The sequence below is a fragment of the Hemicordylus capensis genome, chromosome 9 (genome assembly GCF_027244095.1).
Source record: "Hemicordylus capensis ecotype Gifberg chromosome 9, rHemCap1.1.pri, whole genome shotgun sequence".
In the NCBI taxonomy this organism is placed as follows: domain Eukaryota; kingdom Metazoa; phylum Chordata; class Lepidosauria; order Squamata; family Cordylidae; genus Hemicordylus; species Hemicordylus capensis.
Genome location: NC_069665.1, coordinates 16,552,349 through 16,563,581, shown reverse-complemented (window position 1 = coordinate 16,563,581; position 11,233 = coordinate 16,552,349). Strand labels below are relative to the sequence as shown.

The 11,233-nt window shown below is 45.6% G+C and overlaps 1 protein-coding gene across 11 annotated transcripts in view; it reads left to right on the top strand.

Moving 5' to 3' along the window:
- The first annotated feature begins 357 nt into the window (after positions 1-357).
- TERB1 (telomere repeat binding bouquet formation protein 1) overlaps positions 358-11,233 on the top strand; it is a 31,491-nt gene continuing 20,615 nt past the window's right edge. Inside the window, exons 1-8 of one of the 11 annotated variants that reach the window (XM_053270880.1) lie at positions 358-543; positions 2,317-2,389; positions 6,826-6,936; positions 7,062-7,190; positions 8,301-8,432; positions 9,619-9,679; positions 9,765-9,877; positions 10,003-10,125. In XM_053270880.1, coding sequence (XP_053126855.1) covers positions 2,338-2,389; positions 6,826-6,936; positions 7,062-7,190; positions 8,301-8,432; positions 9,619-9,679; positions 9,765-9,877; positions 10,003-10,125 — 721 coding nt within the window. In that variant the 5' untranslated portion in view covers positions 358-543; positions 2,317-2,337. Of the gene's footprint in view, positions 544-608; positions 895-1,121; positions 1,140-1,174; positions 2,390-5,603; positions 6,380-6,416; positions 6,636-6,825; positions 6,937-7,061; positions 7,191-7,802; positions 7,945-8,300; positions 8,433-9,618; positions 9,680-9,764; positions 9,878-10,002; positions 10,126-11,233 lie in introns of those variants that run through there. The other 10 variants (XM_053270879.1, XM_053270881.1, XM_053270887.1 and 7 more) reach the window with 10 other exon arrangements.

The window sequence follows — 11,233 nt, the reverse complement described above, 5'->3', positions numbered from 1 at the left end:
CAGGTACAAGTAGGAAATTACTGCTGTATATGTGTGGAATATGAGTAACTGTATGCATAGCCAGAGCTTTATGTGCACATACTGTATATAGATTGTACATGAACTGAAGGTGTGAATGCAGCTATGGTTTCTCAAATGCTCATATTGTAGAATCTAAAGGAAAGAGTTGTGGTCTGCAAGGACCAGGCTGTGGAGTGGAATCATCAGGAATATTAATAGTTGAATAAAATGGGTATATTATGTACAGAGAGGGAAGCGCAGGCGGCTTTTCTGTGCTCTTGCCCCAGTTTCCCTGGCCCGCTCCTCCCCCTGCTCCAACACACACTCAGAGAATCTTGGGAATTGTAGTAAGGTGAAGGTTTATGATGCGACGTGTGTGTTTAATAAACAGGAAATCTTAAAAAGATCTTATTTCGAAACCAAACCCCGCTCCTCCTGTGTGAGAGGGACTTAAATCTCCAGACGAGTCCCTCTCACAGAACGGCGACAGGCTCCTGCACTGGGCGGGCGGAAAACCCGCTGCCGCCTCGCCGGACGACCCAGGCAAAACTGGGAGCCTTCCTGGGGAAGCCGCCTTGAAAGGGTGGCGCCGGGGGGCAGGGTTGGGGGGAAGGAGGAGGGGCAGCAGCACTACCGCCGCCGCCGCCTCCTCCTCACGCGGGCGCTTCCTTGAGGGGGAAATGGGTTCTCTCTGAGGGGGGCCCAGACTCGGCCGCTTGCGCCCCGTCAGAGCCCGGCGCGGGAGGCAGCGAAGCTCGCCCCGCGGGGAGGAAGCCGGGCCGAGCCGGAGTTCTTAGCGCTCCTTGGGGTCGTCCGCGTGTGGGGTCTGCCGCCAGCCAGCCCGCCCCCCGCCCCGTTGGGGTCTGGTCCTCAGCCAGCCTCGCTGCTGCCCTGGTGGGCTTGCCCCGCTTAGCTGCGGCTGCCCAATTTAAGAACCCGGGGGGGTGGGTGGGGGGGCGCAGTTCCCTATCCCGAGCCCTACTGAAGCGAGAGCGGCCTGGGGGCGGGGGGAGGACGACGACGACGACCCCCTCCGAGTGTTATTAATAGGACTCTGTGTCACAGCGTGTCCCCCCCCCCCGCTAGGGTTGCCAACTGCCCCTCATTACGCAGGATGACCCTCATTTCAGGGATGAAATGTACAGCATTTGTCCCTCATTTATTCAATAGCATATGATTCAATTACATATGCTCAATGATACTCAGGCTCTTGATTACCACTGCGTACACCTCCCAGCCCGCCAACCCCTCAAACTTGTGTCCCTCATTCTGGCAATGTAATGTTGGCAACCTTTTTCCCCCTTCTAAGCACTTGAGGAGTTCCTCCTCTTGTTCACCCGAACGACCCAAAACATAAACACGTTTTTCCTCTCTCCAGCCCCCCACCGCCAAATAAATAATAGGTTGGGATGCTCCTCGATTTTTCCCTCTGCACCCCTGTGGTATTAATATTGGGCAGCAGCATCCCTGGTGTTAGTCATGACCAAGTTGCTTTGAAATGAACAGAACTTGAATTCAGCGAACTCGACTCATTGGTTTCAATGGTGCTTAGTCCTGGCTAACCCATCTGGGCCTCTGGCCATACTGGTACAAGAAGAGTGGCCTGGGGATGACAACATTGTGTTATTAAGATTAATAATATTAATACAATTATTGGGCAGCATCCAGGCTATTTGTCATGACTAAGTCCCATTGAAACGAGAGTAATTATTAGCTTTAGGTTCCATTTGTTTCAATGGGACTTAGGCTAGGAACATAGGAAGCTGCCATATACAGAGTCAGACCATTGGTCTATCTAGCTCAGTATTGTCTTCACAGACTGGCAGCGGCTACTCCAAGGTTGCAGGCAGGAATCTCTCTCAGCCCTATTGGTTCAATAAAAAAATCTTGTCCTATAAATAAATAAATAAATCTTGTCCTATCTAACGTGGTGGAACCTAGATGCTCTTTCCCAGAGCAGCTCCATCCCCTGAGGGGAATATCTTGCAGTGCTCACACATCAAGTCTCCCATTCATATGCAACCAGGGCAGATCCTGCTTAGCTAAGGGGACAAGTCATGCTTGCTACCACAAGACCAACTCTCCTTTAATAAGAGACATTCCCAAGGGGGTGACTGTGACAATAATTTAGGTGCATGACTCCTGGGAGATTTGCAGTGCAGTTAGTAAATTACATGTTAGATGATCTTGAGTATGTCTGTGCCCTTACATAAAGAAGAAATATAGCTTTTATTCAACTAAACATGCTTCCCTTAAATGACTTTTAAAATTTTTGCTTGCTTAGATAATGGAGTAAATACTTCTTTTTCTATACAGTATACAGTTAAAGGCTAGAAAATGCAAAATATAACCACAATGCAAAATGGGGGAAAAAAGAAAACACATTGTGGTAAGGCTGCTGCAGTTTTATTGGTTTTTCTTATCCATAAATTTGCTTTTTATTGCTTTAGCAGACTGCCAGGTTAATCTTCAGACCAGAGTGGAAACAAGCTTGTCCTTTTCTTGGCATACCATGATAGGAGATCATAATTACAGGGATTAATATTATTATTTCTTTTAGTCCTCATGGTTTTCCTGTGTGGAACAATAGATTTGTGGGCTCCAGTGACTAACTATATGTTTGATAAAATAGCATTAATCTTTCATGTCCTGTCTTAAAGCCTAACATTATGTTAACTAACCAAAAGCTTATAAGATAATATAGACTTTAATATTACTCCTCATTTAATAATGCTAGTACAAATATATACCACTTTTCCAAGTTTTCACAATACTTCACATACATTCAAAAACTTTGTAAGAATTGTAAGATAGAAGAGTATTTTCTCTGTTGTAGGGGGTTTCAGCTGAGAGATGAGGACTTCTCTAAAGGCAGCCAGTGAATGCAGGGCTATGCTGAGATTGTAACTTGGGATGTTCAACTCCTAGTTTCTCTGCTGCCTGGAGCCAAGGACATCTCTGATTAGGTTATCCTTCCCACGTACTCCCAGGCAGGACTAGTGAAAATGAGTTACTAGCCTTATGAGCCCGGGACAGATAACCCCACACCTAGTTCTTTTAGTCCTGCTTCGCTCCTAGGCAGACCTCCATAGATTTATCTCGTAAATATTGTATATTTCAAATCTTATTCTCCTATATTATTTTTGTTGCAATCTGTCTGTTGTTTTCTCCACTTCAATCTCTGCTTAAAACAAAAAAAAACCTTCCTTCTCCAATCTTCCCCGATATTCCTCTCTAAAGTCTTTCAATCCTTTCCCCCTCTATATGTCTATGGAGCACCGTCAGACTATAAGACATATCTTAGTGCTGAGGGGAGGAATTAGAGCGGGCTTCCCACTCTCAACTAGAGCCCCGGGCTCACCGCCATTAACAGCTGCGCCATGCGGCCAAACAAACCAGTGGGTTCCAAAGCACAGGTTTTGCATGGAATCTCTGCGGTCCATAACAGAGGCCTTACAGCACCTAGATCTATTAGCCTCCATAGATCTAAAGGAGGCATATTTGCATGTTCCAGTACACCCCGCCAGTTGACACCTATTGCGCTTCAAATACTGTGGGGTACATTATCAGTACAAGGCCCTTCCCTTCGGACTGTCCTCAGCCCCACGTATATTTACCAAGGTGCTGGCACCTCTGATCTGAGAGGACCTAAGACTGAAGGAAATGTGCATTTTTGTTACCTAGACAATCTTCTTTTAAGATCCCCGTCCAAGTTCACAGCATTAAAGGACCTTCGGCTAACTCTGCATACCTTAGAACAATGGGTTCCTTGTAAACAAGGGAAAAAACCATCTGATACCATCGTACAAAATAATACAACTTGGGGTATTAATAGATACCCACAGAGACAGACCATACTTACCAGAAGAGTGGGTAGAGATTTTAAGAAAGGAAATAGTAGAGGTCCTTTGGGCTCAAGAGGCCAGGTTACTTTTCTTAGCACGACTCCTCTGCCAAATGGTGGCCACTCTGGACTCCATACCTTGGGCCAGATCCCACTTGAAACCCCTGCAGTGGTTTCTTCTAAAATTCAGGAAACCCATCTCCAACTAAATCAACATAACCATTTAGATTCCACAAGTTCTAGAGTTGCTGCAGTGGTGGTTGATGGATGCCAACATCCTTCAATGGAAGGAATTCCTCAATCCACCTTGAGTTATCATCACAACCAATGCCAGCAAGACCAGCTGGGGGGCCCATTGTCTACGCAGAGCAGCCCAGGGTTGTTGGTCAGCAACAGAGGCGATGCACAGCATCAATTGGTTAGAGCTACGGGCCATCCGTCTGGCATTATTGGCATTCCGGGACCTGATATTCAACAGACACGTGTTAATCAGAACGGACAACACGACTACGAAGGCCCACATAAACAGGCAAGGGGGGACCAGGTCAAGATCCCTCCAAGATGAAGCAACGATGATCATGTTTTGGACGGAAATACATCTTGCATCAGTCATTGGCCACCATGTACAGAGGGACCTCAACTCGATTGTGGACTGGCTGAGTCGAGAACAGCTTTTACCAGGCGAGTGGGCAGTCAACAAGAGGAGCTTCCAGAAGATTACACAACATTTTGGAAGACCAAAGGTTGACTTGTTTGCTTTGACACTCAACACATAGCTGCCCAGATTCTACACCCACTTTCCATGTCCACAAGAGGAGGAAGTGGATGCTCTGTCAGCTGAGTGGCCCTCGGAGCTCCTCTGTGTTTTTCCACCAACACCACTCCTGACACGATTCCTTCGCAGAGTGTGTCAACTCAGAGCTCAGGTCATGCTGGAAACCATGGCCTCCTGGGCCAGTATGGCACTACCAGAACTGTACCACATGGCTACTCAGGAGCCGTGGTTTCTGCTGATATCAACGGACTTGCTTCATCAAGGTCCAGTCGAGCATCACGATCCAGGCTGGTTACAGCTAGCCACCTGGATACTGAGCAGGGAATATTAAGAAAATTTGGATACTTTCACAGTGTACTCACAGCAATGTTGGCCTCCACAAGAGATTCCACCAAGTGTATATATCAATACACATGGAGAGCTTTTCTATGATGGTCGGCCAGACACTTCATACCTTGTGGTACAGCATCCATTAAAGATCTCCTGGCATTCCTTCAAGAAGGATTGGATAAAGGGCTCAAGGTGAACACATTAAAGAGACAGGCTGCTTCACTGACAGGAATGATAGCAGGGATTTTCAAAAGCAAGATAACGAACCATCCACATATTAAAAGGTTCCTGAGGAGTGCAACCTTAGTATCTCCTATGGTGGTCCATCGCTTTCCATCGTGGAATTTACACACTGTTCTCCGAGAGCCTCAGGGTGCGCCTTTTGAACCAATAAGGTCCATACCTCGGAGGATCTTATCATAAAAACTGCGTTTCTAATAGCAATAATGTCTGCACAAAGAATCTCAGAATTACATGCCTTGTCATCACACAAAAACCTCTGCATTTTGCACCCATAGATGAAATATGTAGGGCGGCAACTTGGAAGGTGCCATCAACTTTCACAAAGCACTACAAGATTGACTTGTATGCCTCCTCTCAGGCTGCTTTTGGTCGCAGGGTGCTTCAACAGGTTCTTCCCCCAGGGTAGACAAGGAGACTCCCTCCCAGAGAGCGTTATGGCCAGAGCTGTGGTATGTCCCAGTCAGAGATGTCCTTGGCTCCAGGCAGCAGAGAACAGAGTATTGGTTTTCACTTACTGTGAAGGCTCCTTCTTGCTGGAACCGAGGACATCTCGGCGCTCCCAGGCGGTGTCCAGGCCTACTCCAAGGGAAACCAAAAGTACAAAGAATACAAATTGGGCGCAGAGCATCTGCATCTCTGACACCCGCCTGGCCCTCTTCTCCCCCCACCGCCTGTGGTTTCTGGCTCGCTTTCAAGCCAGCCCATCTCCTCCTGCCACCGCCTCCTCACCCCGGTGGCAGGGCAGGGCCGGGCCTGCCACCGCCACCTCCTCACCCCCTCCTCTCTGCCTCCTTATGCTGGGCAGGGCCCGCCACTGTCTCCTCACTGCGGCCAGGCCAGGCCCGCTGCCTCCTGTCGACTAGGCCCGCCACCACCATTTCCTGACCACAGCTGGGCCTGCTGCCGCCTCCTGACTGCGGCCAGACTGGGCCAGGCCCGCCACCTCCTCACTGCGGCTGGGCCAGGCCTGCCGCCACCACCTCCTCACCGCGGCCAGGCCCACCACCTATTGACTTCAGTTGGGCCAGGCCAGGCCAGGCCCGCCGCTGCCGCATCCATTATTTCTCCACATCCGCACACGACTCCACCGCCCACCCAAACTGCTTGCTGCCCACATGTCCTGAACTCTCGTGAGAGTTACGCCATGCATGTGATTTCTGATGGAATGGCACGTCTAAGAGAAATAAGTATATAGATTATTTCTTGATATGTCTGTGAAGTTCTTCACTATTGTTGTAATATATATATCAAAATGTTAACTGCTTTTATAGTTATTGCCTTCAGTGCTACTTGCACATTTGGCCTAAAAGAACTGGGTGAGGTTATCTATCCCGGGCTCTTAAGGCTAGTAGCACATTTTCATTAGTCCTGCCTGGGAGCACGTGGGAAGGATAATGCCATCAGAGATGTCCTTGGCTCCAGCAGCAAGAAGGAGTCTTCACAGTAAGTGAAAAACAGTGCTTCGTTTTTTTCTTGTACTCCTTCCTGTTAGTCTGAATAAAGAATTCTTCTGGTAATCTCTTTCCTTACTATCCACTTATTCATTATCAGAAACTTTGCCTCTTCTTTTTTTATCCCTGTTTTTATCTTGCATCTGCAAAGATCCATAATAATTTTTGTTTTACGTTTATAGAGATGAAAACTGATCTGAATTTACTACTTGAATGCCTTAAGTATCAAATGGACCATCCTGTTTCTCAGAAGGAGGCCTTGGTTACTATTTATTCTGTTTGTCAACAAAACCGTAAGATGTCATTGTGTTTTACAAGTTTAATTTGAATTGTGCTGTGTTTTGTTCCTAAGGAGGAAATAATACTTCTTTATAAATTAAAGGCAAAGCATTGTTCATTGTCTCTGTTTTTCCTACAGGTGATGCGAGTGATTATTTTCGAGAAATAGGTGGTTTGATGTTTGTCCATCACCTTGCAAAATCAAGTGTGCAAAGCATAGTAAAGGAAGCTGCCTTATTTACATTAGGAGGTTTGGCTGAGAATAATGGTAATATAGTAAACAACTTTATTTTCCTTGTAGTGTTACATCATCATGTTCTTTAAGTCACTATCAAACTTTATTTTGATTAAAGATCAAATTCATAAGTCACTATGACTTCCATGTTTGTTTCTGTGTGTACCTTTCCACAAAATGTAGATAATTTTAAATATGTTCAACAATTTACAAAATACCTTGATTGATTCTTAGTGAGTGCTAGATGTGGAACAGAATAATGGCTGACTTTGAAAGAACAGCTATTGCTTCTCTCTATCTTGAAGTTTTGGTGCTACCCGAGATCTTTTTGTACAAAGCACAGCCTAAGCAAATTAAGTCTGCATAACATCTCCCCCATTCCCTCTTAAAACTGTTAAACGGTATAGTGGGGCTTTTTAAAATCATGCCCAGCAAGATTATTTTCTCCTTTCCCATTTTTGTTTGTTTGTTTCTTAACCTCCAGCCTAATGAGGAGTTTTGCTTGCTTGCTTGCTGCTTTGTGACTTTTTACTTGGTGCTAATAAAGGTATTTATGCAGCTGTTACTTTTGGAATTTTTATAATGGACCAACATTATCTTCAGTTTTGGTAGAGTTTAACAGCAAGTTTTATTCTTTTCATTTAGGACTCGATTGAGAATAAATATTCCTCCGAACAATTTATAATCCGTTATATTTTAATAAAGTCTGCACATGGCAGACTTGTTTGAAAAAGTCTAAACATACAGATTGACATATGAAGTTCCAACAAAATCTAAAAGACACAAAGTAAATAATTCCAAATAGGCATGTTGCTCTGTTACAGCAGATGAGAGTTTTGGGTACCTTAAAGTCTAACAGATTAATTTTGACAGTAGTGTTGTAGTCTCTACAGCCCGCTTTACAAGATGCATTCAGTGTTATTCTTTGTAGGATTTTTAGAGTTATTTCAAATACATATGCACTGAGGTATAGAGAGAAAAATGTAAACAGTGGGGGCAAAAGTGGTACAACCTGTGACATCTCTATGCAGAGCTTAAACATACAGAAGATAGTGACCATCCATAGCACTGATAACACAATCTCCCTCCTTTGCTAGTTAACGCTTATGCTGGGAAAGAAAACCCTATTCTGTTTCGTTTCAGTGTTTTGCCAACAGATGTTGTGTACTTCTGGATTATTTGAAGACCTTCATATGTTTTTAATCAATAAGGATTCCAGTGTGAATTTGAAAAGAATGTCTGTTTATGTCATTTTAGTGCTAGTTTCAAATAACAGTAAGTCTTGTTTTTGGTTTTCATCCCTTTGTAAAAAATTTTAGTTGTTCTTATACACAGTGCAGTATGTCACTCTAGGTATTATCCAGAAGAGAATTAAATCCTTTTTGATCAATTGAACTTATGTGCTTATAAATCCTGTTGATCTCAGTGGGATTCAAGCAGGTTTAACCAGGGGTGTAGCTATAATTGAGCAAATGGGTTAAAAGAACCTAGGCCCCGCAGCTCCTGAGGGCCCCGCAGCTCCACCCCTCCCTATTTTCTTCATTATCTCTCTCTCTCTCCAAGGGGCCACTGGAGAGAGGGGTGAGCACGTGTCCCCTCTCCCCTAGCTATGCCCCTGGGTTTAATGTTTACACTTTCTAAGTATATGACCCACTGGCCAGTCTGGTCCATCCAACCAAACCTGCTTGAACCAGTTTGCCAGTTTGAGCAGCTCTGAAGGGGAATCTGGTAAGGATTCCAGTGTGCTTCTCAAGTAAAAAATGGTTTTGTAAAGGGTGGCGGGGTAGCAGCGAGTGAAAGGTGCCTTTAAAAGTCAAATAGAAGGCACTTACTGGCAGACCTGTAGTGCTCTGTCCCCTCATTGCAGCGGTGGCAGCAATCTCGGGCCTCTGTGCATGCGCTGAGGCCATTTGCATGGTCAGCGTGCTGCTGACCATGCCGCAAATGGCCTCTGCGCTTGTGCGGAGGCAGATATTGCTGCCACTGCTGCAACAGTGGCGGCGGGGAGGGGGGGATTGCGAGGTCTGCTGGTAAGTGCCTTCTATTTGATTTTTAAAGGTGCCTCTCACTCGCCGCCCCCCCTCCACCCTTTACAAAAACTTCTTTTACTTCAGAAGCAAAGGAGAATCCTCACCAGATTCCCCTTTACAGTTGCTCAAACCAGTGAACCAGTCTGTGGGAGAAGATGGTTTGGTCTGGTTCGATCGTGGACTGGACCCTTTTCGCAAGGGCCGGTCCAGTCTGTGATTGAACTGGTTGAACTGGCCTGGTTTACTGTGAACCAGTTAGATCACGGACCGGTTCTGCATACCCCTACATAACAGAACATGGTTTGCTATGTTTCAGCGAGATGATTATGTAAAGTTATATTGGATTTCACTAAAGTATTGGTTGAATGATATTTGATGTACCTTTTTAAATTTAAAAAATAATTGCATACCAATATTTGGTCATTTTCTAGAGAGTGGGCAAACTTTTGTGAGAGAATCTGGTTGCCTTGATGTTCTTCTACAATTATTCAGGTGAGAAGCAAAGTTGTGGTTAAGTCGGTTAGGGCTTTTTAAGCTTTAGTTTTCATTTTTATTGTTTCTCTTTTTCCCCTGACAGAACAACTCTATCAGTATCTGAGGTTAATCTTTTGGATCAAAATATTAACCAATATCACCTGTGGTCTTCAGTTTGTAGTGCTCTCAGTGCGTGTGTCAACAATCCCCAGAATGGTAATGACGTTTTGTTAGATATTAGTTTTGTGTTTTGAGAATAACAAACGTCTGGGGGGGCGGAAATCACAGTGTTTTTTTCAGGATGGTTTTAAGCTTGAATCATGTTGGTTTGTCACCTGCAGAAGACAATCAGAAAACTTGCAGTTTGGTTTTTCCACTTGCAAAAGACTGGCTACAAACTTGTATGAAGCCTGAGATAGTTCGTCCAATTTGTTCATTAATTGGGCTCACAGTTGCAAATAATTGTAAGTATCTACCATTGTATGAATATGTTGTTTTTCATGGAGCAGTCAACACTAGTGAAAAACCTAATGGGATTGTTCTTGCTGTGGCCGGTATTAATCTTGGGATCTTCTGCACAGAATCTACTATTGTTATGGCATTTTCTCACCTTAACATTCTAGAACTTGCAGTGGAACAAGGTACAGTACTGAGTAAGCAGAAGAGAAAGTTCCAGAGCGGATTTATGCATCTTATTTTTGCTGGCTTTATTTGCAGTTTCTGGGTCACCATATCTTCTATCTATTTATTTCTCTAAGACGTACCCGTGGCTAATCCCATGTGTGGAACCTCTTGCAAGGGTTCGCAAGCAGCTGCCCGGATAGCAATGGGGAAGAAAACAGCGATGGTGGCTGGCGGTGGGCTGGAGGCGGTTGGTGGGAGCAAGTGCAGCGGCTGGCAGGAGGAAGCAGTGGGCTAGCTGGCGGGAGCAAGCACAGTGGCCGGTGGGAGGAAGCGGTGGGCTGGCTGTCGGGAGAAGGAGGCGGGCTGGCCGGTGAGACGAGGTGCCTGGCAGCGGGAGGTGCTGGGCCCGCTGGCCAGTGGATGGGAGGAGGTGGCAGCCCGGTGGGCCGAGGCAGCCAGAGGGAGGGCGGTTGGCTGGCTGGCTGGCTAGGAAAATAAGTGCTGGTGGCGGGCAGGCGAGTGTGGGGGGAGAGAGAAAACAGCTGCGGCAAACTAGAGGTGCAGATGCTCTGCGCTCGGCCCAGCTAGTTATCATTTATTTGCTGTCTTTCTGACAAAGCAATCAAAGTGGCGTACAGCTTTAAAATTAAAGTTTACAATCTAAGAGACAATACAAAAGAAAAAGAAGGGAAGGGGGGGGGGAAAGCAAATTGTTACCGGTCCTTTTGTACTACTGTACTGCTTTTCATACATTTGAGATTAAATGAACACGTGGGACATGAGGGAAGAGGCATCACAACAGCAGCCTCTCGCCTCACTTATATGTGTTGATGAGGTGTGTAGAGAGCCTGGAATGTATATTATCATGCCTGAGGAGGCTGCTGCCATGATGTCACTCCATCTTTGCACATTCATTGAACCCCACCCCCCCATGTCTGAAAAGAGCTA